This window comes from Oncorhynchus nerka, linkage group LG8, assembly GCF_034236695.1.
Source record: "Oncorhynchus nerka isolate Pitt River linkage group LG8, Oner_Uvic_2.0, whole genome shotgun sequence".
Taxonomy (NCBI): Eukaryota; Metazoa; Chordata; class Actinopteri; order Salmoniformes; family Salmonidae; genus Oncorhynchus; species Oncorhynchus nerka.
This window is the reverse complement of record NC_088403.1, coordinates 11,293,913-11,321,532: the sequence shown is the minus strand read 5'-3', so window position 1 is coordinate 11,321,532 and position 27,620 is coordinate 11,293,913. Positions and strand designations below refer to the sequence as shown.

Genomic DNA, 27,620 nt, shown 5'->3' with positions numbered 1-27,620 from the left:
CCCTCTTCTCTCTTTCTATCTCTCTGAATACTACAGTATTTAACGGTGCTTCTCTCCCTCATGAAGATGATGCATCTATAATCTTATGTCACTTCAGCCGCAGTCTGTGACTCACCAGTACAGCAGTGGAGGAGGAGTCTGGGCCTCAGCAGGCCTTCCGGACCCCACGCCGCCTCTCTTTCTCCCCTCCATTCTGGAGCGCCCCATCTCCTTCTCACCGCCGCCTGCCTGCCCTCCCTCCAAGGCCTACAACGCCCAACGCCGCAAGAGCACGTCCATCTTGGAGGCCCATACGCGCCACTTCCAGCCTGCCTACCCCCGCTACGCCAGCAGCCTGCACCCCTACCACCCGGGGATGGAGGGGCTGGGCATGGGTGGAGGAGGAGGAGTGGATGGGCACCTGGGAATGGATCCCTCGTCCCTCTTCATGGTGCCCGGCTACGGTGCTCCGAGGCTGGGGTCAGTTGGAGAGCCCATGCACCAGCACCTCCAAGGTCAGTCCCTCCAGGACCCTCTGTACGGGTACAAGGACGTGAGGGCGGAGCAGCAGGAGGAGGTGGTGGAGGCTGTGCGGAGGCTGAGTCTGAACCAGGCAGCGTTGCTGGATCACTTCGAGGCCATGGCCTATGGGGGCTACCCCATGACTGCTCACCAGATCAACCAGATCAGCTTCCACCAGCAGATGCAGGCTGCGGCAGCCGCCAGCCTGGCCGTGTACGACCCTCCGCAGCCGGCCTACGCCCAGACCTACCACCCCCACATGCAGAGTCACATGCGCCTCACCCACAGCCCCATCCCTCAGCTGACACCCATGAACACCTTGGGTTCTACCGATGGGTACCAGCTGCAGCACTCTGCCTCCTTCCCCCAGTCCGCTCCCCCAGTCATGGAGCCCCCGCAAGGCAGCGTGTTCGAGTTCCACGTCCAAAACATGGCTACTGCAGCGGCCGCCGCTGGGGCCGACTCTGGCGTGCTGGCCTCTAGACTGTACCGGGCTCGCCGCGGCTCCATGGACCTCAACCTGGAGGAACAGGGGGGACCAGGAGGACAGTCAGGGGGGTCTGGGACCTACAGCCGCCTGCAGCCAGTCACTGAGGAACTGTACAGCTACATCAGCCCTGAGATGCCTCTCCCTCCCGGGAGCCTGCTACTGCACCAGGGCCAGAAGGACTGCAGCCCGGAACCTTCCAGTGACTCCATGACCTCCTCTGACTGTGGAGAGTTCCACTCTCCTCCGCCCCAGATCGGGGCGTCCTCGGCCGCCCAGTCCATCCCACACACCTTCTACGGGGCGGAGGCCGGGGGGAGGGACGCCACTGCAGAGGGCCAGGGAGTGGGCCACCCCCCCAGCCAGCAGACCTTTCTGTTTGTGCCTCCCTCCGAGTCCTCAGGGCGTCAGTCCTCTCACGTCAACATACTACACACCACCTGGGCCCGACAGACGAACGTCCAACCCGACCTCTCGTATCACGAGTTTCCTCTGGCCATGCAGGGAAACCCTGGGCTGGTACTTAGACCATCACTTTCTTATTCGATAGCAACCCTCAGCCGTCTACCCTCCACACCAACCCTGTCTTTATCACTTACCTGATTCATTTTGTTTCGTGGTTGTGGTTTTAACCCTTTCCAGCCATGACTGCCTACACTCAAAGGTCTTTTTTAGGAGGTGCTAGTCTTCAGGAAACAATTAGAAACCTGCTGTTTAAATCCCCTAGTTCTGTTGACGTAAATGTTCTCTTATCACCTACGGAATTATTTGTATCGGTCTCTTAGAGTAAGTAAGATTTTGTATGCATGTTCATATATGTAATTATATGGAAAAATGTGTGTTTGTATTGGTATACAGTGAGGTAGAACTGCATATTGTACATACGAATCCAAAGTCGAATTGGGCCTTATTTAATATTCCAAAATACACCAAATTGTCAAGACACTACTGTATGGGAATGGGATCATTGTTGTGAGTAATAATCACAGACTTGTTGCCACATGGCTTTGAGGATTTGTATGATCCAACACACAAACATACAACAAACGGGGGGTTTAGACCGGTTTAACTGTTCACCTGAAGCTTACTTTATTTACATCATAAAAATGTTTTTTAAATTTTTCTTTAATTTAATTTTAACAGTTTGTACAGTAGCTCTGTGTAGTTGGCTGGAAATGGTTAAAACGGTATTTCTATCATTTATTATCTGTTGCCAAGGACACCAATCCCAGTAACAGTTCTATTGGAGGTGTTGCAGCACGTCATGTGCCAGCTAGCGACCAATAGGAAGACTTTACACTCAGCTGGTATCCAAGATAAATACTTTACACTCAGGGGTCAGAATTCATCCATTAACCCTTAGAATGCTGACATTATCAGTCATCCCGCAGCCTCATCTTTTGTTCTGAGCAGCGCTCTTCTTTCTCGCTTCTTTTTATGGTTTTATTTGGCTTTTTTATTTTTTTCATCTGTTCTTCTTCCTACGAAATGCTTTCCGCTCCTAAAGCCCCTCGTTTTCAGTGGTAATGTCCTGAGAACAGGGGATGGCAAGGTAGGTGGTCAGCCTGGTGCAACTATACTTGTGTGAGCTCACTCTCTAGTGAGTGGTTGAGCTGAGCTTGGGAACAAGTATACTTGTCTGCAGCCTTCTAAGGGTACTTCTTAGGGTTGGTTCAGAAGCTAAATGTAATCATTACATGGAATGTAAAGGGTTTCAATCAACCAGCAACAACAACCAAAAACAGGTTTTATTTAGAGTTTTTTCTAAATATATTTAAAGGACACAACCTGCTTCTTCTATGTGCTCTGTTGAGCAATAACATTCACAATGTAATGAATCATCTAGGAGCCCTACCACGTGCATGAAGCCTACTCACTCCCCCCAACTGACCCAGCAGTGGATTTTGTTACCTGTTATAGTTACCTGTGGATGTACATGCATACACAAGGAGTCTTGGAGATTCTCTGGAGAGTCAGAGAGGGGATACTTTGTGTATGTACAGTACAGTGAGCCAAAGCTCAGGCTTGAATACAGTAGTACTGTACAGTACAGTGAGCCAAAGCTCAGGCTAGAATACAGTAGTACTGTACAGTACAGTGAGCCAAAGCACAGGCTAGAATACAGTAGTACTGTACAGTGAGCCAAAGCTCAGGCTAGAATATAGTAGTACTGTACAGTGAGCCAAAGCTCAGGCTAGAATATAGTAGTACTGTACAGTGAGCCAAAGCTCAGGCTAGAATACAGTAGTACTGTACAGTACAGTGAGCCAAAGCTCAGGCTAGAATACAGTAGTACTGTACAGTACAGTGAGCCAAAGCTCAGGCTAGAATACAGTAGTACTGTACAGTACAGTGAGCCAAAGCTCAGGCTAGAATACAGTAGTACTGTACAGTACAGTGAGCCAAAGCTCAGGCTAGAATGTACTGTGCAGTATGTCCAAAAGTCACAAATGGATCCTAATTCACATTTTGTTTTCTCTCTTGTGTCCATATTTCTATCTCCCTCCATATTGTCTCTCCATCTCTTCATCTATCTCTCTATCCTTTTGAAGCAGGTGCAGCAGATCCCAACCTCCCAGTCCAACACTGGACACCCTCCTGCCCCCAACTCCCAGCCAGTCCCCATCGCCCACCAACAGGTAAGGCCCCCTTTCTCCACAGGCCTCTATGAGGACATCCTAATTCCTTACCAAAGGGGAACATTGGGACATTGCCAGTGTGGATAAGGGCCAACTTGTACACATCCTCCACACCAATCTTCAACCTCTCCTGTTGTGTTCAGAGTACAGGTGCATCGTCATGGCAGCCAGACGGTGTTTTTGTTTTGATTGGTCTGTTTGTTTTTAATCTTGAGTACAGTATTCTCTCCTGTGTGGTGTGAAAGCTGTGGCGTGGCCCCTGTGGTGCCTCTCTCTCTCTCTCTCACACACTGTGTTGTCTGTCTCTTTTAGCATGGAGGTTACTACGTCACAGCGCTCCCTCCGCAGGTAGACAAAACAACGTTGATATGAGCACCTCTCACACTGTCTGCTTTATCTCTAGAGTCTCCTGGCTTTTCCCTTTTCTCCAATACAACATTTCATTTCCTGCTGTCTCACGAACAAACAGAACTGTAAGTGAAATGGCTGTGATGTATATTTATCTACAGTGTAGCAGAGGTGAAAGTAGATGTAATGTCTTCCTGGTACAGAGGCCTCCTGTGTGTGTGGGCACGCACTGGTTTATTATGGGCCTAATCATAGATGGACATATAGCATCTCTATGGGCCTAATCACAGAAGGACATATAGCATCTCTATGGGCCTAATCATAGATGGACATATAGCATCTATATGGGCCTAATCATAGATGGACATATAGCATCTCTATGGGCCTAATCACAGAAGGACATATAGCATCTCTATGGGCCTAATCACAGAAGGACATATAGCATCTCTATGGGCCTAATCATAGAAGGACATATAGCATCTCTATGGGCCTAATCACAGAAGGACATATAGCATCTCTATGGGCCATAATCATAGAAGGACATAAGGACATAGCATCTCTATGGGCCTAATCACAGAAGGACATATAGCATCTCTATGGGCCTAATCACAGAAGGACATATAGCATCTCTATGGGCCTAATCATAGAAGGACATATAGCATCTCTATGGGCCTAATCACAGAAGGACATATAGCATCTCTATGGGCCTAATCACAGAAGGACATATAGCATCTCTATGGGCCTAATCATAGAAGGACATATAGCATCTCTATGGGCCTAATCATAGAAGGACATATAGCATCTCTATGGGCCTAATCATAGATGGACATATAGCATCTCTATGGGCCTAATCATAGAAGGACATATAGCATCTCTATGGGCCTAATCATAGATGGACATATAGCATCTCTAATCATAGATGGACATATAGCATAAATCATAGAAGGACATATAGCATCTCTATGGGCCTAATCATAGAAGGACATATAGCATCTCTATGGGCCTAATCACAGAAGGACATATAGCATCTCTATGGGCCTAATCATAGAAGGACATATAGCATCTCTATGGGCCTAATCATAGAAGGACATATAGCATCTCTATGGGCCTAATCACAGAAGGACATATAGCATCTCTATGGGCCTAATCACAGAAGGACATATAGCATCTCTATGGGCCTAATCATAGAAGGACATATAGCATCTCTATGGGCCTAATCATAGAAGGACATATAGCATCTCTATGGGCCTAATCACAGAAGGACATATAGCATCTCTATGCAATCTCATATAGCATCTCTATGGGCCTAATCATAGAAGGACATATAGCATCTCTATGGGCCTAATCATAGAAGGACATATAGCATCTCCATGGGCCTAATCATAGAAGGACATATAGCATCTCTATGGGCCTAATCACAGAAGGACATATAGCATCTCGATGGGCCTAATCATAGAAGGACATATAGCATCTCTATGGGCCTAATCACAGAAGGACATATAGCATCTCTATGGACCTAATCATAGATGGACATATAGCATCTCGATGGGCCTAATCACAGAAGGACATATAGCATCTCTATGGGCCTAATCACAGAAGGACATATAGCATCTCGATGGGCCTAATCACGGAAGGACATATAGCATCTCTATGGGCCTAATCATAGAAGGACATATAGCATCTCTATGGGCCTAATCACAGAAGGACATATAGCATCTCGATGGGCCTAATCATAGAAGGACATATAGCATCTCGATGGGCCTAATCATGGAAGGACATATAGCATCTCGATGGGCCTAACAGTATTGATTTGTCGTTTAACTTTTAAAATGTATTAGCCTGCTTTTTTAATGTGGCATTAACACAGCCAGTCATGATGTTTTCATCTGATTGTCAAACAGTTACTTGAAAAGACTCATTTAGCCTATGTTACTCAAGGGTAACATAAGTTAGACCTTATTTAAATAATTTCATCTTATAATTTCCCGACATTTGGTAGGCTATTTGTTAGTCAACTTGTGTCTGTAATTAGATACATGCAGCTTCTCCTCGATCATTACTTGATGCTCATCCAGAATATTAAATAAAGCCACGCTCACCAAATATTTTGTTTCAGGAAGAGGACTGATGCTCAGGGAACTGTTGTTCAACAGCATTTACTCCTCTTCCTGAAACAAAATTAACATTTGGTCTGAAATTTTACTCAGAGGAACACTTAGTTCTACATTCCGTGTCCATACTTTAGTTGCTTTTCTAACTAGCAGGCTACTCCATTCTAAGATCATTCCAGCATCCATACCTGTTTGATAAAAGCAGAGACTTACCGGACACTGAAAAGTGTTATGAATGACATTCAGTGATTGTCATCATTCGGCCAACAAAAGTCTTGTAACCTGAATTTGATGCTTACTCTGCTGTCCACCCGCGTCATGGTCTCGGCCAATCATCTCTGCCTTATTAAAATGAACCACTCTACATTTTGGAGTCTATTGGCTCATTTTTTATGTGACTGACATGATAGATAGATTCCAAGAAAACCGTAGGCTTATTACACTGTGTTTTTTAACTATTGTGATAGACTCCCGTTTTAACGGTACGCCGTACCCCTGCTTTCTTTTGCCGGTTCTCTGTACTGGACCGTTCCGGCCTATAGAATATGTTAATAAGATGGCCTGTAGGTTAAGCCTGTGTGTCATTGCTTTTCATCAAGTCACAAGGTAAGTTGGCCGCCAGAGAAATGTTTTTGCAATCGATGGGAATGTTTGGCCCCAAGGCAAATTGTATCATGTGTTGGGTGCTGTCTTTCGGATGGGACGTTAAACGGGTTGTCCTGACTCTCTGAGGTCATTAAAGATCCCATGGCACTTATCGTAAGAGTAGGGGTGTTAACCCCGGTGTCCTGGCTAAATTCCCAATCTGGCCCTCAAACCATCACGGTCACCTAATAATCCCCAGTTTACAATTGGCTCATTCATCCCCCTCCTCTCCCCTGTAACTATTCCCCAGGTCGTTGCTGCAAATGAGAACGTGTTCTCAGTCAACTTACCTGGTAAAATAACGGGGGGGAAAAAAGAAGAAAAAAAACATCAAATTAGCATAATTAGATTTTATTGATAGGTTCAACTGTTTAATTACAGTGAGATTAATGGGGGTGTTTTTTGCTTTGAAACTCTACTGATATGTGTCAAGTACGCATATGGTCTTAAAGAGACAGTTCACTCAAAGTTTGCTATGTTTGCAGATATTTTTGCTTATCTTTTCCATCTGTGGGATTGAGGCTGGTGTGGGGCATAGACTCATCTCAACAGACTTTTGAGGTCAAAAACATCTGACAAACTTAGTCAACTGTCCCTTTTTAACTTTGCCATGTAGGTCTAGTCATGAGTTGACTCTCTCTCTCTCCCTCTCTCCTCCAGACCCCCCTGCAGGCCTCTCTCCCCCCCACCTCCCAGCCCATGGTCTCTCAGCCCCAGCAGCAGGCAGGCAGCACCGTGGTACAGAGCCCCTCTCAGACCCAGCTGCCCCCTGGACCACAGCCCACACAGGTAAGGGACCAACACATACATACACACAGAGTGCACATGCAAACACTGACACTTAACTACACTCTGTGCACACATTTCATATCACACACACACACACACACACACACACCTTAATCAAGTTAGAGTGAGGGTCCCCAAAACCAAACAGGTAACAGACTCATGCATTTATATTCCGTCAGATACTGTATGCATTCATACAGACACATTTTACACAAGCCCACATATAAACTCAGCAAAAAAAGAAATGTCCCTTTTTCAGGACTGTCTTTCAAGGATGATTTGTAAAAATCCAAATAACTTCACAGATCTTCATTGTAAAGGGTTTAAAGGGCACTGTTTCCCCATGCTTGTTCAATGACCCTACAGGCGGTAGGCAGTTAATGAACCTACAGACGGTAAAAGCCTACAGACGGTAGGCAGTTAATGAACCTACAGACGGTAAAAGCCTACAGACGGTAGGCAGTTAATGAACCTACAGATGGTAAAAGCCTACAGACGGTAGGCAGTTAATTAACCTACAGACGGTAAAAGCCTACAGACGGTAGGCAGTTAGTGAACCTACAGATGGTAAAAGCCTACAGACAGTAGGCAGTTAATGAACCTATAGATGGTAGGCAGTTAATGAACCTACAGATTGTAAAAGCCTACAGACGGTAGGCAGTTAATTAACCTACAGACGGTAAAAGCCTACAGACGGTAGGCAGTTAGTGAACCTACAGATGGTAAAAGCCTACAGGCGGTAGGCAGTTAATGAACCTACAGATGGTAAAAGCCTACAGACGGTAGGCAGTTAATGAATCTACAGATGGTAAAAGCCTACAGACGGTAGGCAGTTAATGAACCTACAGACGGTAAAAGCCTACAGACGGTAGGCAGTTAGTGAACCTACAGACGGTAAAAGCCTACAGACGGTAGGCAGTTAGTGAACCTACAGACGGTAAAAGCCTACAGACGGTAGGCAGTTAATGAACCTACAGATGGTAAAAGCCTACAGACGGTAGGCAGTTAATGAACCTACAGACGGTAAAAGCCTACAGACGGTAGGCAGTTAATGAACCTACAGACGGTAAAAGCTTACAGACGGTAGGCAGTTAATGAACCTACAGACGGTAAAAGCCTACAGACGGTAGGCAGTTAATGAACCTACAGATGGTAAAAGCCTACAGACGGTAGGCAGTTAATGAACCTATAGACGGTAGGCAGTTAATGAACCTACAGATGGTAGGCAGTTAATTAACCTACAGACGGTAGGCAGTTAATGAACCTACAGATGGTAAAAGCCTACAGACGGTAGGCAGTTAATTAACCTACAGACGGTAAAAGCCTACAGACGGTAGGCAGTTAGTGAACCTACAGATGGTAAAAGCCTACAGACAGTAGGCAGTTAATGAACCTATAGACGGTAGGCAGTTAATGAACCTACAGATTGTAAAAGCCTACAGACGGTAGGCAGTTAATTAACCTACAGACGGTAAAAGCCTACAGACGGTAGGCAGTTAGTGAACCTACAGATGGTAAAAGCCTACAGGCGGTAGGCAGTTAATGAACCTACAGATGGTAAAAGCCTACAGACGGTAGGCAGTTAATGAATCTACAGATGGTAAAAGCCTACAGACGGTAGGCAGTTAATGAACCTACAGACGGTAAAAGCCTACAGACGGTAGGCAGTTAGTGAACCTACAGACGGTAAAAGCCTACAGACGGTAGGCAGTTAGTGAACATACAGACGGTAAAAGCCTACAGACGGTAGGCAGTTAGTGAACCTACAGACGGTAAAAGCCTACAGACGGTAGGCAGTTAATGAACCTACAGACGGTAAAAGCCTACAGACGGTAGGCAGTTAATGAACCTACAGATGGTAAAAGCCTACAGACGGTAGGCAGTTAATGAACCTACAGACGGTAAAAGCCTACAGACGGTAGGCAGTTAGTGAACCTACAGACGGTAAAAGCCTACAGACGGTAGGCAGTTAATGAACCTACAGACGGTAAAAGCCTACAGACGGTAGGCAGTTAATGAACCTACAGACGGTAAAAGCCTACAGACGGTAGGCAGTTAATGAACCTACAGATGGTAAAAGCCTACAGACGGTAGGCAGTTAATGAACCTACAGACGGTAAAAGCCTACAGACGGTAGGCAGTTAATGAACCTACAGACGGTAAAAGCCTACAGACGGTAGGCAGTTAGTGAACCTACAGACGGTAAAAGCCTACAGACGGTAGGCAGTTAGTGAACCTACAGACGGTAAAAGCCTACAGACGGTAGGCAGTTAGTGAACCTACAGACGGTAAAAGCCTACAGACGGTAGGCAGTTAATGAACCTACAGATGGTAAAAGCCTACAGACGGTAGGCAGTTAATGAACCTACAGACGGTAAAAGCCTACAGACGGTAGGCAGTTAATGAACCTACAGACGGTAAAAGCTTACAGACGGTAGGCAGTTAATGAACCTACAGACGGTAAAAGCCTACAGACGGTAGGCAGTTAATGAACCTACAGATGGTAAAAGCCTACAGACGGTAGGCAGTTAATGAACCTATAGACGGTAGGCAGTTAATGAACCTACAGATGGTAGGCAGTTAATTAACCTACAGACGGTAGGCAGTTAATGAACCTACAGATGGTAAAAGCCTACAGACGGTAGGCAGTTAATTAACCTACAGACGGTAAAAGCCTACAGACGGTAGGCAGTTAGTGAACCTACAGATGGTAAAAGCCTACAGACAGTAGGCAGTTAATGAACCTATAGACGGTAGGCAGTTAATGAACCTACAGATTGTAAAAGCCTACAGACGGTAGGCAGTTAATTAACCTACAGACGGTAAAAGCCTACAGACGGTAGGCAGTTAGTGAACCTACAGATGGTAAAAGCCTACAGGCGGTAGGCAGTTAATGAACCTACAGATGGTAAAAGCCTACAGACGGTAGGCAGTTAATGAATCTACAGATGGTAAAAGCCTACAGACGGTAGGCAGTTAATGAACCTACAGACGGTAAAAGCCTACAGACGGTAGGCAGTTAGTGAACCTACAGACGGTAAAAGCCTACAGACGGTAGGCAGTTAGTGAACCTACAGACGGTAAAAGCCTACAGACGGTAGGCAGTTAGTGAACCTACAGACGGTAAAAGCCTACAGACGGTAGGCAGTTAATGAACCTACAGACGGTAAAAGCCTACAGACGGTAGGCAGTTAATGAACCTACAGATGGTAAAAGCCTACAGACGGTAGGCAGTTAATGAACCTACAGACGGTAAAAGCCTACAGACGGTAGGCAGTTAGTGAACCTACAGACGGTAAAAGCCTACAGACGGTAGGCAGTTAATGAACCTACAGACGGTAAAAGCCTACAGACGGTAGGCAGTTAATGAACCTACAGACGGTAAAAGCCTACAGACGGTAGGCAGTTAATGAACCTACAGATGGTAAAAGCCTACAGACGGTAGGCAGTTAATGAACCTACAGACGGTAAAAGCCTACAGACGGTAGGCAGTTAATGAACCTACAGACGGTAAAAGCCTACAGACGGTAGGCAGTTAGTGAACCTACAGACGGTAAAAGCCTACAGACGGTAGGCAGTTAGTGAACCTACAGACGGTAAAAGCCTACAGACGGTAGGCAGTTAGTGAACCTACAGACGGTAAAAGCCTACAGACGGTAGGCAGTTAGTGAACCTACAGACGGTAAAAGCCTACAGACGGTAGGCAGTTAGTGAACCTACAGACGGTAAAAGCCTACAGACGGTAGGCAGTTAATGAACCTACAGACGGTAAAAGCCTACAGACGGTAGGCAGTTAATGAACCTACAGACGGTAAAAGCCTACAGACGGTAGGCAGTTAATGAACCTACAGATGGTAAAAGCCTACAGACGGTAGGCAGTTAATGAACCTACAGATAAAAGCCTACAGACGGTAGGCAGTTAGTGAACCTACAGACGGTAAAAGCCTACAGACGGTAGGCAGTTAGTGAACCTACAGACGGTAAAAGCCTACAGACGGTAGGCAGTTAGTGAACCTACAGACGGTAAAAGCCTACAGACGGTAGGCAGTTAATGAACCTACAGACGGTAAAAGCCTACAGACGGTAGGCAGTTAATGAACCTACAGACGGTAGGCAGTTAATGAACCTACAGACGGTAAAAGCCTACAGACGGTAGGCAGTTAATGAACCTACAGACGGTAAAAGCCTACAGACGGTAGGCAGTTAGTGAACCTACAGATGTTAAAAGCCTACAGACGGTAGGCAGTTAATGAACCTACAGATGGTAAAAGCCCTACAGACGGTAGGCAGTTAATGAACCTACAGATGGTAAAAGCCTACAGACGGTAGGCAGTTAATGAACCTACAGACGGTAAAAGCCTACAGACGGTAGGCAGTTAGTGAACCTACAGACGGTAAAAGCCTACAGACGGTAGGCAGTTAGTGAACCTACAGACGGTAAAAGCCTACAGACGGTAGGCAGTTAATGAACCTACAGACGGTAAAAGCCTACAGACGGTAGGCAGTTAATGAACCTACAGACGGTAAAAGCCTACAGACGGTAGGCAGTTAATGAACCTACAGATGGTAAAAGCCTACAGACGGTAGGCAGTTAATGAACCTACAGACGGTAAAAGCCTACAGACGGTAGGCAGTTAGTGAACCTACAGACGGTAAAAGCCTACAGACGGTAGGCAGTTAGTGAACCTACAGACGGTAAAAGCCTACAGACGGTAGGCAGTTAGTGAACCTACAGACGGTAAAAGCCTACAGACGGTAGGCAGTTAATGAACCTACAGACGGTAAAAGCCTACAGACGGTAGGCAGTTAATGAACCTACAGACGGTAGGCAGTTAATGAACCTACAGACGGTAAAAGCCTACAGACGGTAGGCAGTTAATGAACCTACAGACGGTAAAAGCCTACAGACGGTAGGCAGTTAATGAACCTACAGACGGTAGGCAGTTAATGAACCTACAGACGGTAAAAGCCTACAGACGGTAGGCAGTTAATGAACCTACAGACGGTAAAAGCCTACAGACGGTAGGCAGTTAATGAACCTACAGACGGTAGGCAGTTAATGAACCAGACGGTAAAGACCTACAGACAGCCTACGGTAGGCAGTTAATGAACCTACAGACGGTAAAAGCCTACAGACGGTAGGCAGTTAATGAACCTACAGACGGTAGGCAGTTAATGAACCTACAGACGGTAGGCAGTTAATGAACCTACAGATGGTAAAAGCCTACAGACGGTAGGCAGTTAATTAACCTACAGACGGTAAAAGCCTACAGACGGTAGGCAGTTAGTGAACCTACAGATGGTAAAAGCCTACAGACAGTAGGCAGTTAATGAACCTATAGACGGTAGGCAGTTAATGAACCTACAGATTGTAAAAGCCTACAGACGGTAGGCAGTTAATTAACCTACAGACGGTAAAAGCCTACAGACGGTAGGCAGTTAGTGAACCTACAGATGGTAAAAGCCTACAGGCGGTAGGCAGTTAATGAACCTACAGATGGTAAAAGCCTACAGACGGTAGGCAGTTAATGAATCTACAGATGGTAAAAGCCTACAGACGGTAGGCAGTTAATGAACCTACAGACGGTAAAAGCCTACAGACGGTAGGCAGTTAGTGAACCTACAGACGGTAAAAGCCTACAGACGGTAGGCAGTTAGTGAACCTACAGACGGTAAAAGCCTACAGACGGTAGGCAGTTAGTGAACCTACAGACGGTAAAAGCCTACAGACGGTAGGCAGTTAATGAACCTACAGACGGTAAAAGCCTACAGACGGTAGGCAGTTAATGAACCTACAGATGGTAAAAGCCACAGACGGTAGGCAGTTAATGAACCTACAGACGGTAAAAGCCTACAGACGGTAGGCAGTTAGTGAACCTACAGACGGTAAAAGCCTACAGACGGTAGGCAGTTAATGAACCTACAGACGGTAAAAGCCTACAGACGGTAGGCAGTTAATGAACCTACAGACGGTAAAAGCCTACAGACGGTAGGCAGTTAATGAACCTACAGATGGTAAAAGCCTACAGACGGTAGGCAGTTAATGAACCTACAGACGGTAAAAGCCTACAGACGGTAGGCAGTTAATGAACCTACAGACGGTAAAAGCCTACAGACGGTAGGCAGTTAGTGAACCTACAGACGGTAAAAGCCTACAGACGGTAGGCAGTTAGTGAACCTACAGACGGTAAAAGCCTACAGACGGTAGGCAGTTAGTGAACCTACAGACGGTAAAAGCCTACAGACGGTAGGCAGTTAGTGAACCTACAGACGGTAAAAGCCTACAGACGGTAGGCAGTTAGTGAACCTACAGACGGTAAAAGCCTACAGACGGTAGGCAGTTAATGAACCTACAGACGGTAAAAGCCTACAGACGGTAGGCAGTTAATGAACCTACAGACGGTAAAAGCCTACAGACGGTAGGCAGTTAATGAACCTACAGATGGTAAAAGCCTACAGACGGTAGGCAGTTAATGAACCTACAGACGGTAAAAGCCTACAGACGGTAGGCAGTTAGTGAACCTACAGACGGTAAAAGCCTACAGACGGTAGGCAGTTAGTGAACCTACAGACGGTAAAAGCCTACAGACGGTAGGCAGTTAGTGAACCTACAGACGGTAAAAGCCTACAGACGGTAGGCAGTTAATGAACCTACAGACGGTAAAAGCCTACAGACGGTAGGCAGTTAATGAACCTACAGACGGTAGGCAGTTAATGAACCTACAGACGGTAAAAGCCTACAGACGGTAGGCAGTTAATGAACCTACAGACGGTAAAAGCCTACAGACGGTAGGCAGTTAGTGAACCTACAGATGTTAAAAGCCTACAGACGGTAGGCAGTTAATGAACCTACAGATGGTAAAAGCCCTACAGACGGTAGGCAGTTAATGAACCTACAGATGGTAAAAGCCTACAGACGGTAGGCAGTTAATGAACCTACAGACGGTAAAAGCCTACAGACGGTAGGCAGTTAGTGAACCTACAGACGGTAAAAGCCTACAGACGGTAGGCAGTTAGTGAACCTACAGACGGTAAAAGCCTACAGACGGTAGGCAGTTAATGAACCTACAGACGGTAAAAGCCTACAGACGGTAGGCAGTTAATGAACCTACAGACGGTAAAAGCCTACAGACGGTAGGCAGTTAATGAACCTACAGATGGTAAAAGCCTACAGACGGTAGGCAGTTAATGAACCTACAGACGGTAAAAGCCTACAGACGGTAGGCAGTTAGTGAACCTACAGACGGTAAAAGCCTACAGACGGTAGGCAGTTAGTGAACCTACAGACGGTAAAAGCCTACAGACGGTAGGCAGTTAGTGAACCTACAGACGGTAAAAGCCTACAGACGGTAGGCAGTTAATGAACCTACAGACGGTAAAAGCCTACAGACGGTAGGCAGTTAATGAACCTACAGACGGTAGGCAGTTAATGAACCTACAGACGGTAAAAGCCTACAGACGGTAGGCAGTTAATGAACCTACAGACGGTAAAAGCCTACAGACGGTAGGCAGTTAATGAACCTACAGACGGTAGGCAGTTAATGAACCTACAGACGGTAAAAGCCTACAGACGGTAGGCAGTTAATGAACCTACAGACGGTAAAAGCCTACAGACGGTAGGCAGTTAATGAACCTACAGACGGTAGGCAGTTAATGAACCTACAGACGGTAAAAGCCTACAGACGGTAGGCAGTTAATGAACCTACAGACGGTAAAAGCCTACAGACGGTAGGCAGTTAATGAACCTACAGACGGTAGGCAGTTAATGAACCTACAGACCGTAAAAGCCTACAGACGGTAGGCAGTTAATGAACCTATAGACGGTAGGCAGTTAATGAACCTACAGATGGTAAAAGCCTACAGACGGTAGGCAGTTAATTAACCTACAGACGGTAAAAGCCTACAGACGGTAGGCAGTTAGTGAACCTACAGATGGTAAAAGCCTACAGACGGTAGGCAGTTAGTGAACCTACAGATGGTAAAAGCCTACAGACGGTAGGCAGTTAATGAACCTACAGATGGTAAACGCCTACAGACGGTAGGCAGTTAATGAACCTACAGATGGTAAAAGCCTACAGACGGTAGGCAGTTAATGAACCTACAGACGGTAAAAGCCTACAGACGGTAGGCAGTTAGTGAACCTACAGACGGTAAAAGCCTACAGACGGTAGGCAGTTAGTGAACCTACAGACGGTAAAAGCCTACAGACGGTAGGCAGTTAGTGAACCTACAGACGGTAAAAGCCTACAGACGGTAGGCAGTTAATGAACCTACAGACGGTAAAAGCCTACAGACGGTAGGCAGTTAATGAACCTACAGACGGTAGGCAGTTAATGAACCTACAGACGGTAAAAGCCTACAGACGGTAGGCAGTTAATGAACCTACAGACGGTAAAAGCCTACAGACGGTAGGCAGTTAGTGAACCTACAGATGTTAAAAGCCTACAGACGGTAGGCAGTTAATGAACCTACAGATGGTAAAAGCCCTACAGACGGTAGGCAGTTAATGAACCTACAGATGGTAAAAGCCTACAGACGGTAGGCAGTTAATGAACCTACAGACGGTAAAAGCCTACAGACGGTAGGCAGTTAGTGAACCTACAGACGGTAAAAGCCTACAGACGGTAGGCAGTTAGTGAACCTACAGACGGTAAAAGCCTACAGACGGTAGGCAGTTAATGAACCTACAGACGGTAAAAGCCTACAGACGGTAGGCAGTTAATGAACCTACAGACGGTAAAAGCCTACAGACGGTAGGCAGTTAATGAACCTACAGATGGTAAAAGCCTACAGACGGTAGGCAGTTAATGAACCTACAGACGGTAAAAGCCTACAGACGGTAGGCAGTTAGTGAACCTACAGACGGTAAAAGCCTACAGACGGTAGGCAGTTAGTGAACCTACAGACGGTAAAAGCCTACAGACGGTAGGCAGTTAGTGAACCTACAGACGGTAAAAGCCTACAGACGGTAGGCAGTTAATGAACCTACAGACGGTAAAAGCCTACAGACGGTAGGCAGTTAATGAACCTACAGACGGTAGGCAGTTAATGAACCTACAGACGGTAAAAGCCTACAGACGGTAGGCAGTTAATGAACCTACAGACGGTAAAAGCCTACAGACGGTAGGCAGTTAATGAACCTACAGACGGTAGGCAGTTAATGAACCTACAGACGGTAAAAGCCTACAGACGGTAGGCAGTTAATGAACCTACAGACGGTAAAAGCCTACAGACGGTAGGCAGTTAATGAACCTACAGACGGTAGGCAGTTAATGAACCTACAGACGGTAAAAGCCTACAGACGGTAGGCAGTTAATGAACCTACAGACGGTAAAAGCCTACAGACGGTAGGCAGTTAATGAACCTACAGACGGTAGGCAGTTAATGAACCTACAGACCGTAAAAGCCTACAGACGGTAGGCAGTTAATGAACCTATAGACGGTAGGCAGTTAATGAACCTACAGATGGTAAAAGCCTACAGACGGTAGGCAGTTAATTAACCTACAGACGGTAAAAGCCTACAGACGGTAGGCAGTTAGTGAACCTACAGACGGTAAAAGCCTACAGACGGTAGGCAGTTAATGAACCTACAGACGGTAAAAGCCTACAGACGGTAGGCAGTTAATGAACCTACAGACGGTAGGCAGTTAATGAACCTACAGACGGTAAAAGCCTACAGACGGTAGGCAGTTAATGAACCTACAGACGGTAAAAGCCTACAGACGGTAGGCAGTTAATGAACCTACAGACGGTAGGCAGTTAATGAACCTACAGACGGTAGGCAGTTAATGAACCTACAGACGGTAAAAGCCTACAGACGGTAGGCAGTTAATGAACCTACAGACGGTAGGCAGTTAATGAACCTACAGACGGTAGGCAGTTAATGAACCTACAGACGGTAGGCAGTTAATGAACCTACAGACGGTAGGCAGTTAATGAACCTACAGACGGTAAAAGCCTACAGACGGTAGGCAGTTAATGAACCTACAGATGGTAAAAGCCTACAGACGGTAGGCAGTTAATGAACCTACAGACGGTAAAAGCCTACAGACGGTAGGCAGTTAATGAACCTACAGACGGTAAAAGCCTACAGACTGTAGGCAGTTAATGAACCTACAGACGGTAAAAGCCTACAGACGGTAGGCAGTTAATGAACCTACAGACGGTAAAAGCCTACAGACGGTAGCTAGTTAATGAACCTACAGACGGTAAAAGCCTACAGACGGTAGGCAGTTAAGGTCACAGTTATGGAAACTTAGAACACTAAATAGGCCTTTCTACTGACTCTGAAAAACACCAAAAGAAAGATGCCCAGGGTCCCTACTCATCTGTGTGAGCGTGCCTTAGGCATGCTGCAAGGAGGCATGAGGACTGCAGATGTGGCCATGTCTCTACTTTGAGACGCCTAAGACAGCGCTACAGGGAGACAGGACGGACAGCTGATCGTCCTCGCAGTGACAGACCAGGTGTAACAACACCTGCACAGGATCGGTACATCCGAACATCACACCTGGGTACAGGTACAGGATGGCAACAACAACTGCCCTAGTTTCACTCAGAACGCACAATCACTCCATCAGTGATCAGACTGTCCTCATTAGGCTGAGAGAGGATGAACTGAGGGCTTGTAGCCCTGTTGTAAAGGCAGGTCCTCACCAAACATCACCGGCAACAACGCCTATGGGCACAAACCCACCGTCGCTGGACCAGACAGGACTGGCAAAAAGTGCTCTCCACTGACGAGTCGTGGTTTTGTCTCACCAGGGGTGATGGTCGGATTCGTGTTTATCGCAGAAGGAATGAGCGTTACACCGAGGCCTGTACTCTGGAGTGGGATCGATTTGGAGGCGGAGGGTCCGTCACGGTCTGGGGCGGTGTGTCACAGCAGCATCGGACTGAGCTTGTTGTCATTGCAGGCAATCTCAACGCTGTGCGTTACAGGGAAGACATCCTCCTCCCTCATGTGGTACCCTTCCTGCAGGCTCATCCTGACATGACCCTCCAGCATGACAATGCCACCAGCCATACTGCTCGTTCTGTTTGTGATTTCCTGCAAGACAGGAATGTCAGTGTTCTGCCATGGCCAGCGAAGAGCCCTGATCTCAATTCCATTGAGCACGTCTGGGACCTGTTGGATCGGAGGGTGAGGGATAGGGCCATTCCCCCCAGAAATGTCCGGGAACTTGCAGGTGACATGGTGGAAGAGTTGGGTAACATCTCACAGCAAGAACTGGCAAATCTGGTGCAGTCCATGAGGAGATGCACTGCAGTACTTAATGCAGTTGGTGGCCACACCAGATACTGACTGTTACTTTTCATTTTGACCCCCCCTTTGTTCAGGGACACATTATTCAATTTCTGTTAGTCACATGTCTGTGGAACTTATTCAGTTTATGTATCAGTTGTTGAATCTTATGTTCATACAAATATTTACACATGTTAAGTTGGCTGAAAATAAACGCAGTTGACAGTGAGAGGACATTTCTTTTTTTGCTGAGTTTAGCACAGCCCCCTGAGCCAGTGTGTTTACCTAAACCCATGGATGGGTCCACTGAAGGCCAGTGTGTTTACCTAATCCCATGGATGGGTCCACTGAAGGCCAGTGTGTTTACCTAAACCAATGGATGGGCCCACTGAAGGCCAGTGTGTTTACCTAAACCAATGGATGGGCCCACTGAAGGCCAGTGTGTTTACCTAAACCAATGGATGGGCCCACTGAAGGCCAGTGTGTTTACCTAAACCAATGGATGGGCCCACTGAAGGCCAGTGTGTTTACCTAAACCCATGGATGGGTCCACTGAAGGCCAGTGTGTTTACCTAAACCAATGGACGGGCCCACTGAAGGCCAGTGTGTTTACCTAATCCCATGGATGGGTCCACTGAAGGCCTGCCAGAGTTGGTCTGAACCAAGTCAGTAACACAAAACCAAACCTCCATGAATTATTCAGTAATCGATAGAAAACCTTCAGGGCCATTGGTTACGCAATTAGGAGTTTACTTTTCTCAGGCATAGGCATATGAATAGAGGTATTAGTTATAGTGAAGTTTTACTGCATTGTGGGTACAAACATGAACTTCCATCGCCTTCAAAGTCCAACAACTTTGCCAAAATAAACCAAACATTCACAAAAGCCAATGTCAAAATAAACCAAACCCTTATGAAACCGATTCAGTAAGTACTACAACGTCGTTGACTAACTCGTGTCCATTGTGGTAAGTATTACACAACCATCTCTTTTAAATAATACTGATATTCTCTTCCTATGGAGTTTAATCTGTTCTGTTTCTATGGAGTTTAATCTGTTCTGTTTCTATGGAGTTTAATCTGTTCTGTTTCTATGGAGTTTAATCTGTTCTGTTTCTATGGAGTTTAATCTGTTCTGTTTCTATGGAGTTTAATCTGTTCTGTTTCTTGTTAACACATTTTAACATTCACATTTCTTACTTCAGTTTTCCATCCTTTCTTTCTGTTTTTATTCCATTGACTTTCTCACTCTTTCATCCACTCACTACACTTCTACGACATGCTGCTTGGTCTGCCTGCCCTGGTCTGTCTGGTCTGGTCTGCCTGGCCTGGTCTGTCTGGTCTGGCCTGGTCTGTCTGTCTGGTCTGCCTGCCCTGGTCTGGCCTGGTCTGTCTGTCTGGTCTGCCTGCCCTGGCCTGGTCTGCCTGGCCTGGTCTGTCTGGTCTGCCTGCCCTGGCCTGGTCTACCTGCATGCATGGTTGGTGGTCTTCAGCTGTGCGCTAGTGAGCTGGGCGCTTCTGTTTTGTCCCCTTCACCCAGCTTAGAACACCTCCACTATCTCTACCAGGCACACCAGCTAGCTCTGGTCCAGGTACCACTCACTGTGCTGTTATTATAGCTAGCTCTGGTCCAGGTACCACTCGCTGTGCTGTTATTATAGCTAGCTCTGGTCCAGGTACCACTCACTGTGCTGTTATTATAGCTAGCTCTGGTCCAGGTACCACTCACTGTGCTGTTATTATAGCTAGCTCTGGTCCAGGTACCACTCGATGTGCTGTTATTATAGCTAGCTCTGGTCCAGGTACCACTCGATGTGCTGTTATTATAGCTAGCTCTGGTCCAGGTACCACTCACTGTGCTGTTATTATAGCTAGCTCTGGTCCAGGTACCACTCACTGTGCTGTTATTATAGCTAGCTCTGGTCCAGGTACCACTCACTGTGCTGTTATTATAGCTAGCTCTGGTCCAGGTACCACTCGCTGTGCTGTTATTATAGCTAGCTCTGGTCCAGGTACCACTCACTGTGCTGTTATTATAGCTAGCTCTGGTCCAGGTACCACTCGCTGTGTTGTTATTATAGCTAGCTCTGGTCCAGGTACCACTCACTGTGCTGTTATTATAGCTAGCTCTGGTCCAGGTACCACTCACTGTGCTGTTATTATAGCTAGCTCTGGTCCAGGTACCACTCACTGTGCTGTTATTATAGCTAGCTCTGGTCCAGGTACCACTCACTGTGCTGTTATTATAGCTAGCTCTGGTCCAGGTACCACTCACTGTGCTGTTATTATAGCTAGCTCTGGTCCAGGTACCACTCACTGTGCTGTTATTATAGCTAGCTCTGGTCCAGGTACCACTCGCTGTGCTGTTATTATAGCTAGCTCTGGTCCAGGTACCACTCGCTGTGCTGTTATTATAGCTAGCTCTGGTCCAGGTACCACTCACTGTGCTGTTATTATAGCTAGCTCTGGTCCAGGTACCACTCGCTGTGCTGTTATTATAGCTAGCTCTGGTCCAGGTACCACTCACTGTGCTGTTATTATAGCTAGCTCTGGTCCAGGTACCACTCGCTGTGCTGTTATTATAGCTAGCTCTGGTCCAGGTACCACTCGCTGTGCTGTTATTATAGTGCTGGTCCCCACTAGGGTGGTAGAGCGTGTTTATGTGTGCGACTGTACGTGTGTCCATTTCCATTAGTATCAGCTGTCCTCACTCAGTATGGCTTGTGTTGTTGTTTGAGCCCCAGTAGAAAAGTGTCTGTCTTTCAGTGTCTCCTGTGTTTGTCGATAAATGTGAATTGAGGTCTAATGGACGATCATGGCTGTTCCATTAGAGTCCATGTTAGTGACCAACAGCATGATGTCACCGCAGGCGTGTTGTACCACTAAGTGGAGAGGGCCTCATGAGGAGTCCTGTCCACACCTTAGCACTGCTTTGTTCTCACAGTGCAGTTGAACCAGTTGAACCTTCGGGTTGACATCCGCTTTCATGCCATTTGTGAAACACATCGTGTTTGGTCGCATGTTGTTGTGGTGCGTGGCTTTGTGTGTTGACTTTGTTTGTTTAGTGGTTGTATGCACAGTTACATTCTGTCACACCCACTATACACACTCTTATCCCCTTGAGTTGTGTTCCTTCAGTCACCCTTTAGTCAACCACCAACATAATATCCATCCCATAGAAGTGGACTTACTATTTCTATCATCCATAATCCGCCCACTCCAACCTAGTTCCCATGACCCTTCGTTACCCTAGCCAGTCCTAACCTGACCTGACCCGCCCCTTGCTCTCCTCCTCCCGCCCCCAGCCTTGCAGTATGGCTCCACCTCCCTCCTCAGTGGGACTTGTCTCTGTGGCACAGATGGCCTTCAATCAGCCCTCGGTCCCGGTTACTGCAGCTGCAGCCCAAGGGGCGGCGTCACCCCCTGGGGGAGCCCTGGTGTCCCCACAGAGCCCTATAGCAGCTGCAGCCTTACCTCTGCCTCCTGGGGCTCATCCTCTACCTGGTTCTGTATCTGCACCCACTCTGGTGACTCATCCACCGCCGGTGCCACCGGCCTCCCCTATGCCGCCCCAAATGATGCCTACTCAGCCGCTGGTCGTTGTGGTGCCCGTCATCAGCGTAGCCAGCACCTCCCCAGAGCCGCCGGGAGATGCCCAGCCCCAGGTACCTGTGGTCAGCCAAACCCCCTTCGTCATGTCCCCCTGCCTGGTCGTATGGATGATGGAGAGTAGTTCTTTGACCATAGCTGGTCTGCGTGTTTCCTTGACTGTATGTTTGTTATTTAAATGAGTCCTGAGTTGGTTGTGTGAAGTTGTGGATGTGTCTAGTCATATATATTTTATGGTCACAAGTAGCTAGATGTGGAAGAAACATTCTGAACATAGATGCTGTCAAACATTTGGTTACGGTGGGATTAGTACACTAAGACCTACAAGAGCCGACTCTTATTCCTTTATACTGCTACTCTCACATGCTTTTAAGTCTCATATTCTGCCTCTCTTTTTAACCTCAATACCTTCTGAAGCCTTTCATCTCCAAAAGACCACACTACTTTGCACTCTCTTTACTGTAAAACAAGTTTCCCACAGTTCTCTGACCCTCTGTTCTCCTGTACTGTGTTCCAGCCCTCCCAGACGGCTCCTCAGCCTTTGTCATTGGACCAGTCACAGTTACAACCACCACAAGTGCCCTCGTCCATGGAGAGGTAAGATACATGTTTAACTGATGGTAAAGATATACACATTGAGATTTTATAAGAGATGGGAAAGATATCTCTAATTTTATAATTAGTCATTATTGTTTCATTTAGTTTTTATTAGCTTAGACGCTTCGCTCTCATGAATTTTAACGGTGTTTGTGTGTCTCACTCAGCGGTCACTCTGACGTGGCGTCCGGCCTGAGCGATGGAAACGATGGAGGCAGACAGGAGGGGCGCTCCATCAAGCGCCACCAGCGGCGCTCTGTACGGAGTCGCTCTCGTACCGACAAGATTGGCAAAGCAAAGTTGAATGTACTAAATGTAAGAGTCAGCCCAGGGGAAATGACCGATATATATATATACTAAATGTAAGAGTCAGCACAGGGGAAATGACCGATATATATATATACTAAATGTAAGAGTCAGCCCAGGGGAAATGACCGATATATATATATACTAAATGTAAGAGTCAGCCCAGGGGAAATGACCGATATATACTACATGAAACATTATTTTTCAGTAGTGTGTTTAGCACCTGTAATAAGCCTGTTGTTTTTGTTTATATATTATAGGCCTACTTATGATCAACTTTGATTTACATAACCTTTTAATTGTCCAAGCCGTTGCATTGTGCTCGGTGCTCTTGTCTCCCACCAGCTGAGATTGTTTTTCATTCAGTTCAATAAGCTTTATTTTCCTGGAAAGTGTTCTCTAATTGGAGCATACAGCATCTGAATAATGTCTGTCTCTGGTGTGTATCGCCCTGTACTGATGCCTGCCTATTTGAGTTCCCTGGCACAGCATCGTTTAGGCCCTACTGGTTAGACAGAACGACACCGAGCCGTTCAAACAGGCCGTCGATAAATCTGAAGAGCTGCTCTCTTTCATCTTTTTATTTCATCCACATCTTATTTTGGCTTCTGTTCCTTTGTTTATTCCAGATATCCAACATGGGCGACAGGGTAGCTGAGTGCCAGTTGGAAACGCACAACAGAAAGATGGTGACTTTTAAGTTTGATCTGGACGGAGATAACCCAGAGGAAATAGCACAGATTATGGTAACTACAGAAAAGATTACGAGCACTCTCCCTCCCTCCTCTTTTCTCTCTCGCTGTCGCTCTCTCTCTCGCTGTCGCTCTCTTCGCCTCTCGCTGTCGCTCTCTCTCTCGCTCTCTCTCTCGCTGTCGCTGTCGCTCTCGCTGTCGCTCTCTCTCTCGCTGTCGCTCTCTCTCTCGCTGTCTCTCCCTTTCGCTGTCTCTCCCTTTCGCTGTCTCTCCCTTTCGCTGTCTCTCCCTCTCGCTGTCTCTCTCTCTCTCGCTGTCTCTCTCTCTCTCGCTGCTCTCTCTCTCTCTCTCTCTCTCGCTGTCTCTCTCTTTCGCTGTCTCTCTCACTCTCTCTCGCTGTCTCTCTCTCTCTCGCTCTCTCTCGCTGTCTCTCTCTCTCCCTCTCGCTGTCTCTCTCTCTCTTGCTGTATGTATTTGTCTCAGGCATGTCCAGAGAGTTTATCTGGTAATAATGAAAGGCTTTATTTCACCAGACTTTCTGGGTGTTTTGACTTTGATGAATCCGTTCTGAAATGATGAATCAATCCAACCATCAGATTCTGAGAAGAATGAGGACTGTGATTGAGAGGGCTGTTCTTTCCTGGTGTGTGACTACAGGTCACCAGTCTGTTTATACTGGAGAGCGAGAGGGAGTCGTTCATCGAGCAGGTCCGTGAGGTCATCGAGATGGCTGACGAGAAGGGTCTGGAGAAAGATGGAAACACCCAGGTAGAGTGACGTCTCTCCATTCATTTTTTTTCCTCCATGTTGTTGCTGTGAAAGAGCATCATTCTTAACCCTTCTATACCAGGTACATGGGCTTAAGTAACTTCATCATGGATCGTTGTAAACGGCTGTTGTACTGTCTCAGACTGACTGCATCTTGTGTCACAGATTGTTTCCCAGATAGTTAGTGACCTCCAGCAGCAACAGATCCCTGCTATATCTGAACCGTTGCCAGGTAAAACAACCAACACAATGTCCACACAGGGAATTGGTACCCTACAACAACAACAAAATGACAGACATGTTTTGCATGAGAATTTTCCATCTGTAGTCCAATTTGTTGTACCATGAATTATAGAACTTTCCCTCGCTGAGAAATGTAAATGTATTGAATTCAATAGAGGCACCCATTTTGCATTAACCCTATGTGTGACCCTACCATTTCTATCTATCTCCAGGTATCCCTTCCTGTGCAGCCCAGGTGGTCCACTCTGCAGGCAGGAGGTTTATAGTCAGTCCCGTGCCTGAGTCCAGACTCAAGGACCAGTTCTTTGCTGACTCAGCGGCTGCAGGCTCTGCCCTGCTGAGACAAGATTCACAGTCCTTTCACGGTGAGTTTAGCGCACGCACACACACACACACACACACACACACACACACACACACACACAGTGACCGCCTACCAATAAGTTATCTTATTAGTCAACAAGATAATGCATTCAGCATCCAAATGTAATAACATTTAGATGTTTCTGAAAACCGGGATCATCTGATCTTGTGACTGACTGAATGTTGTTGTATTGTAAAGTTAATAATAAAAACATCACATGTTTATGAATGTCTAGTTGCTATGTAACGGTAGTTTAGTTAGTGTCCTATGACCTGATTTTAAGGTGATGGCTAACATCACTGTTTTACTTAGTGATGGTGTTTGGTGTTGACACATCTCTTTCTATCACTCTCTCTGTTTCCCTGCCCATCTCTCCCTCATTTTCTCTCTCCCCGGCTGCCCGTGCTGTAGCTGCAGGTCAGGGTCTGTCCCAGTCGGCCTCAGCGGTCAGCCTGCAGCAGGCCTTCTCAGAGATGAGACAGAACCAGGGCCAGTACGACCCAGGGCCCAGCACCGCTCCTCCCTCCGTCCACATAGCCTCCCTGCCTGTCCTGGTCCCTGCTGCAGCCACCACCACCACCATCCCAGTCCTCTCCACTGCTCCTATAGCCTCTGCTCCTCAGGTTCCATCTGAGGCCTCTGTGACCTCCCCTCCCCCCCCAGTCTCCATCTCCCCTCCAGCCTCCACCTCCACCTCTCCACCTGCGCCCATCCACCAGGCAACCGCCCCCATCCCCACCCAGCTCCAGTCTGTTGATACCCAGCCTCTCCTTTCCCAGGCCCCTCTCACCCTGCCGGTGACCCAACCCGTGGTCTCCTCCGTACCTAGTGTTACAGCCCCAATCCCTGCCCCAGCCACCTCTGTGTCCCCCCCAGTCCCTGCTGTCCTCCCCACCCTCCCCAACACAACTACCCTGTCCACCTCAGCCTCCTTCCCCCAGACCTCTGGCTCCGTCCCTGGTGGTCCCACCACCTCCATACCCACTACAGTCCTTTGTCATTCTGCCACGGCCCCCCTGGTCAGCAGCTGTAGCAGTGGTAGTGGAGGAAGCTCAGAGCAGCTCCCTGTCCCTTCCACCACTACCATAGTCCCCACCACGGCTATCCAAGGTCCCCTGCTAGCCCCCTCCATTGCTAACCCCAGTGCAGAGCTCCCTTCTTCCTCCTCGCCTGTAGCCTCTCTAGCCCCAGGGGCCACGGTCCCTACCTTACAGCCCATCACCACCACCATCCCCGTGGTCCAGCCCACCCTGGTGCACACCCAGCCCCAGCCTGCTACAATGCCCAACCAGACCCACGCCCAGTGTGGGGAGTGTGAGGTGGCCCTGGGCATCGATGACATCCACGCCCTGGATAAGAAGCTTCGCTCCCTCTTCATGGACCTGGGTGGCGGTGGAACCACCCAGGCCGATGGCTCTGTCGACCCAGCCGGAGGCACTGGTGTCCCGGGAACCTCTTCCCCAACCGGCCACTCATCCACCCCCAACTCCACAGGCACCCCCTGCCCCCCTCCAGCCTCCCCCTGGCCTCCTCAGGACCAGGGCATGTCTCTGGGACCCCCCTCACCACCCCGGGACAGGCTGGGACCCCTTCCACCTACACCCAGACTACCCCGGCCAAAGCACCTCTGTCTAGGTTACCGGTGAGTCAGTCAGCATGGATGTGGAGGCTTATTAGATGTGGCTTGAAGAGCACTGTTTATAACACATCCAGTATGTTGTAAACCATTTCACATTTTTATGACACCTCTGTGTAAGGTAAGTTTGTCATTTTGTATTTGTAGTCTTTTTGAGAATTACACATCATTATTACATAGTTGACATACACAGTTATTGCCTAGTTAAATAAATCAAGTCAAATGATTGACATGTGATTGTGCCAACTCCACCTTTAACAGCCTTTGTTAACCTCCTTGATCAACTGCTTTTGTCTCCTAACATTTTGTTGAATGAACATTTGCTCTGCTTTCTGTTGCATGGCAACAACTCTATTCTATACTGTGTCCATCCCCCCTAGATATCAGGTAGCGCACCATATAGTTGTTAAAACCCTCCACTAGTTATGGTGTCATTTCTAGGGTTTTGTCAAACACAGCTTCTAGATGAGATATGTTAATGGTTAACAGCTTCTAGAGGAGATATGTTAACAGCTTCTAGAGGAGATATGTTAACAGCTTCTAGAGGAGATATGTTAACAGCTTCTAGAGGAGATATGTTAACGGCTTCTAGAGGAGATATGTTAGCAGCTTCTAGATGAGATATGTTAACAGCTTCTA

At 47.2% G+C, this 27,620-nt stretch overlaps 1 protein-coding gene across 1 annotated transcript in view; it reads left to right on the top strand.

Moving 5' to 3' along the window:
• LOC115127176 (serine/threonine-protein kinase WNK1-like) overlaps positions 1-27,620 on the top strand; it is a 214,617-nt gene that overhangs the window by 149,842 nt on the left and 37,155 nt on the right. Inside the window, 12 exon segments of the mRNA XM_065021325.1 lie at positions 98-1,507; positions 3,541-3,627; positions 7,392-7,520; positions 22,072-22,431; positions 22,893-22,972; positions 23,140-23,287; positions 23,908-24,024; positions 24,628-24,738; positions 24,904-24,970; positions 25,194-25,346; positions 25,757-26,841; positions 26,844-26,987. Coding sequence (XP_064877397.1) covers positions 98-1,507; positions 3,541-3,627; positions 7,392-7,520; positions 22,072-22,431; positions 22,893-22,972; positions 23,140-23,287; positions 23,908-24,024; positions 24,628-24,738; positions 24,904-24,970; positions 25,194-25,346; positions 25,757-26,841; positions 26,844-26,987 — 3,891 coding nt within the window.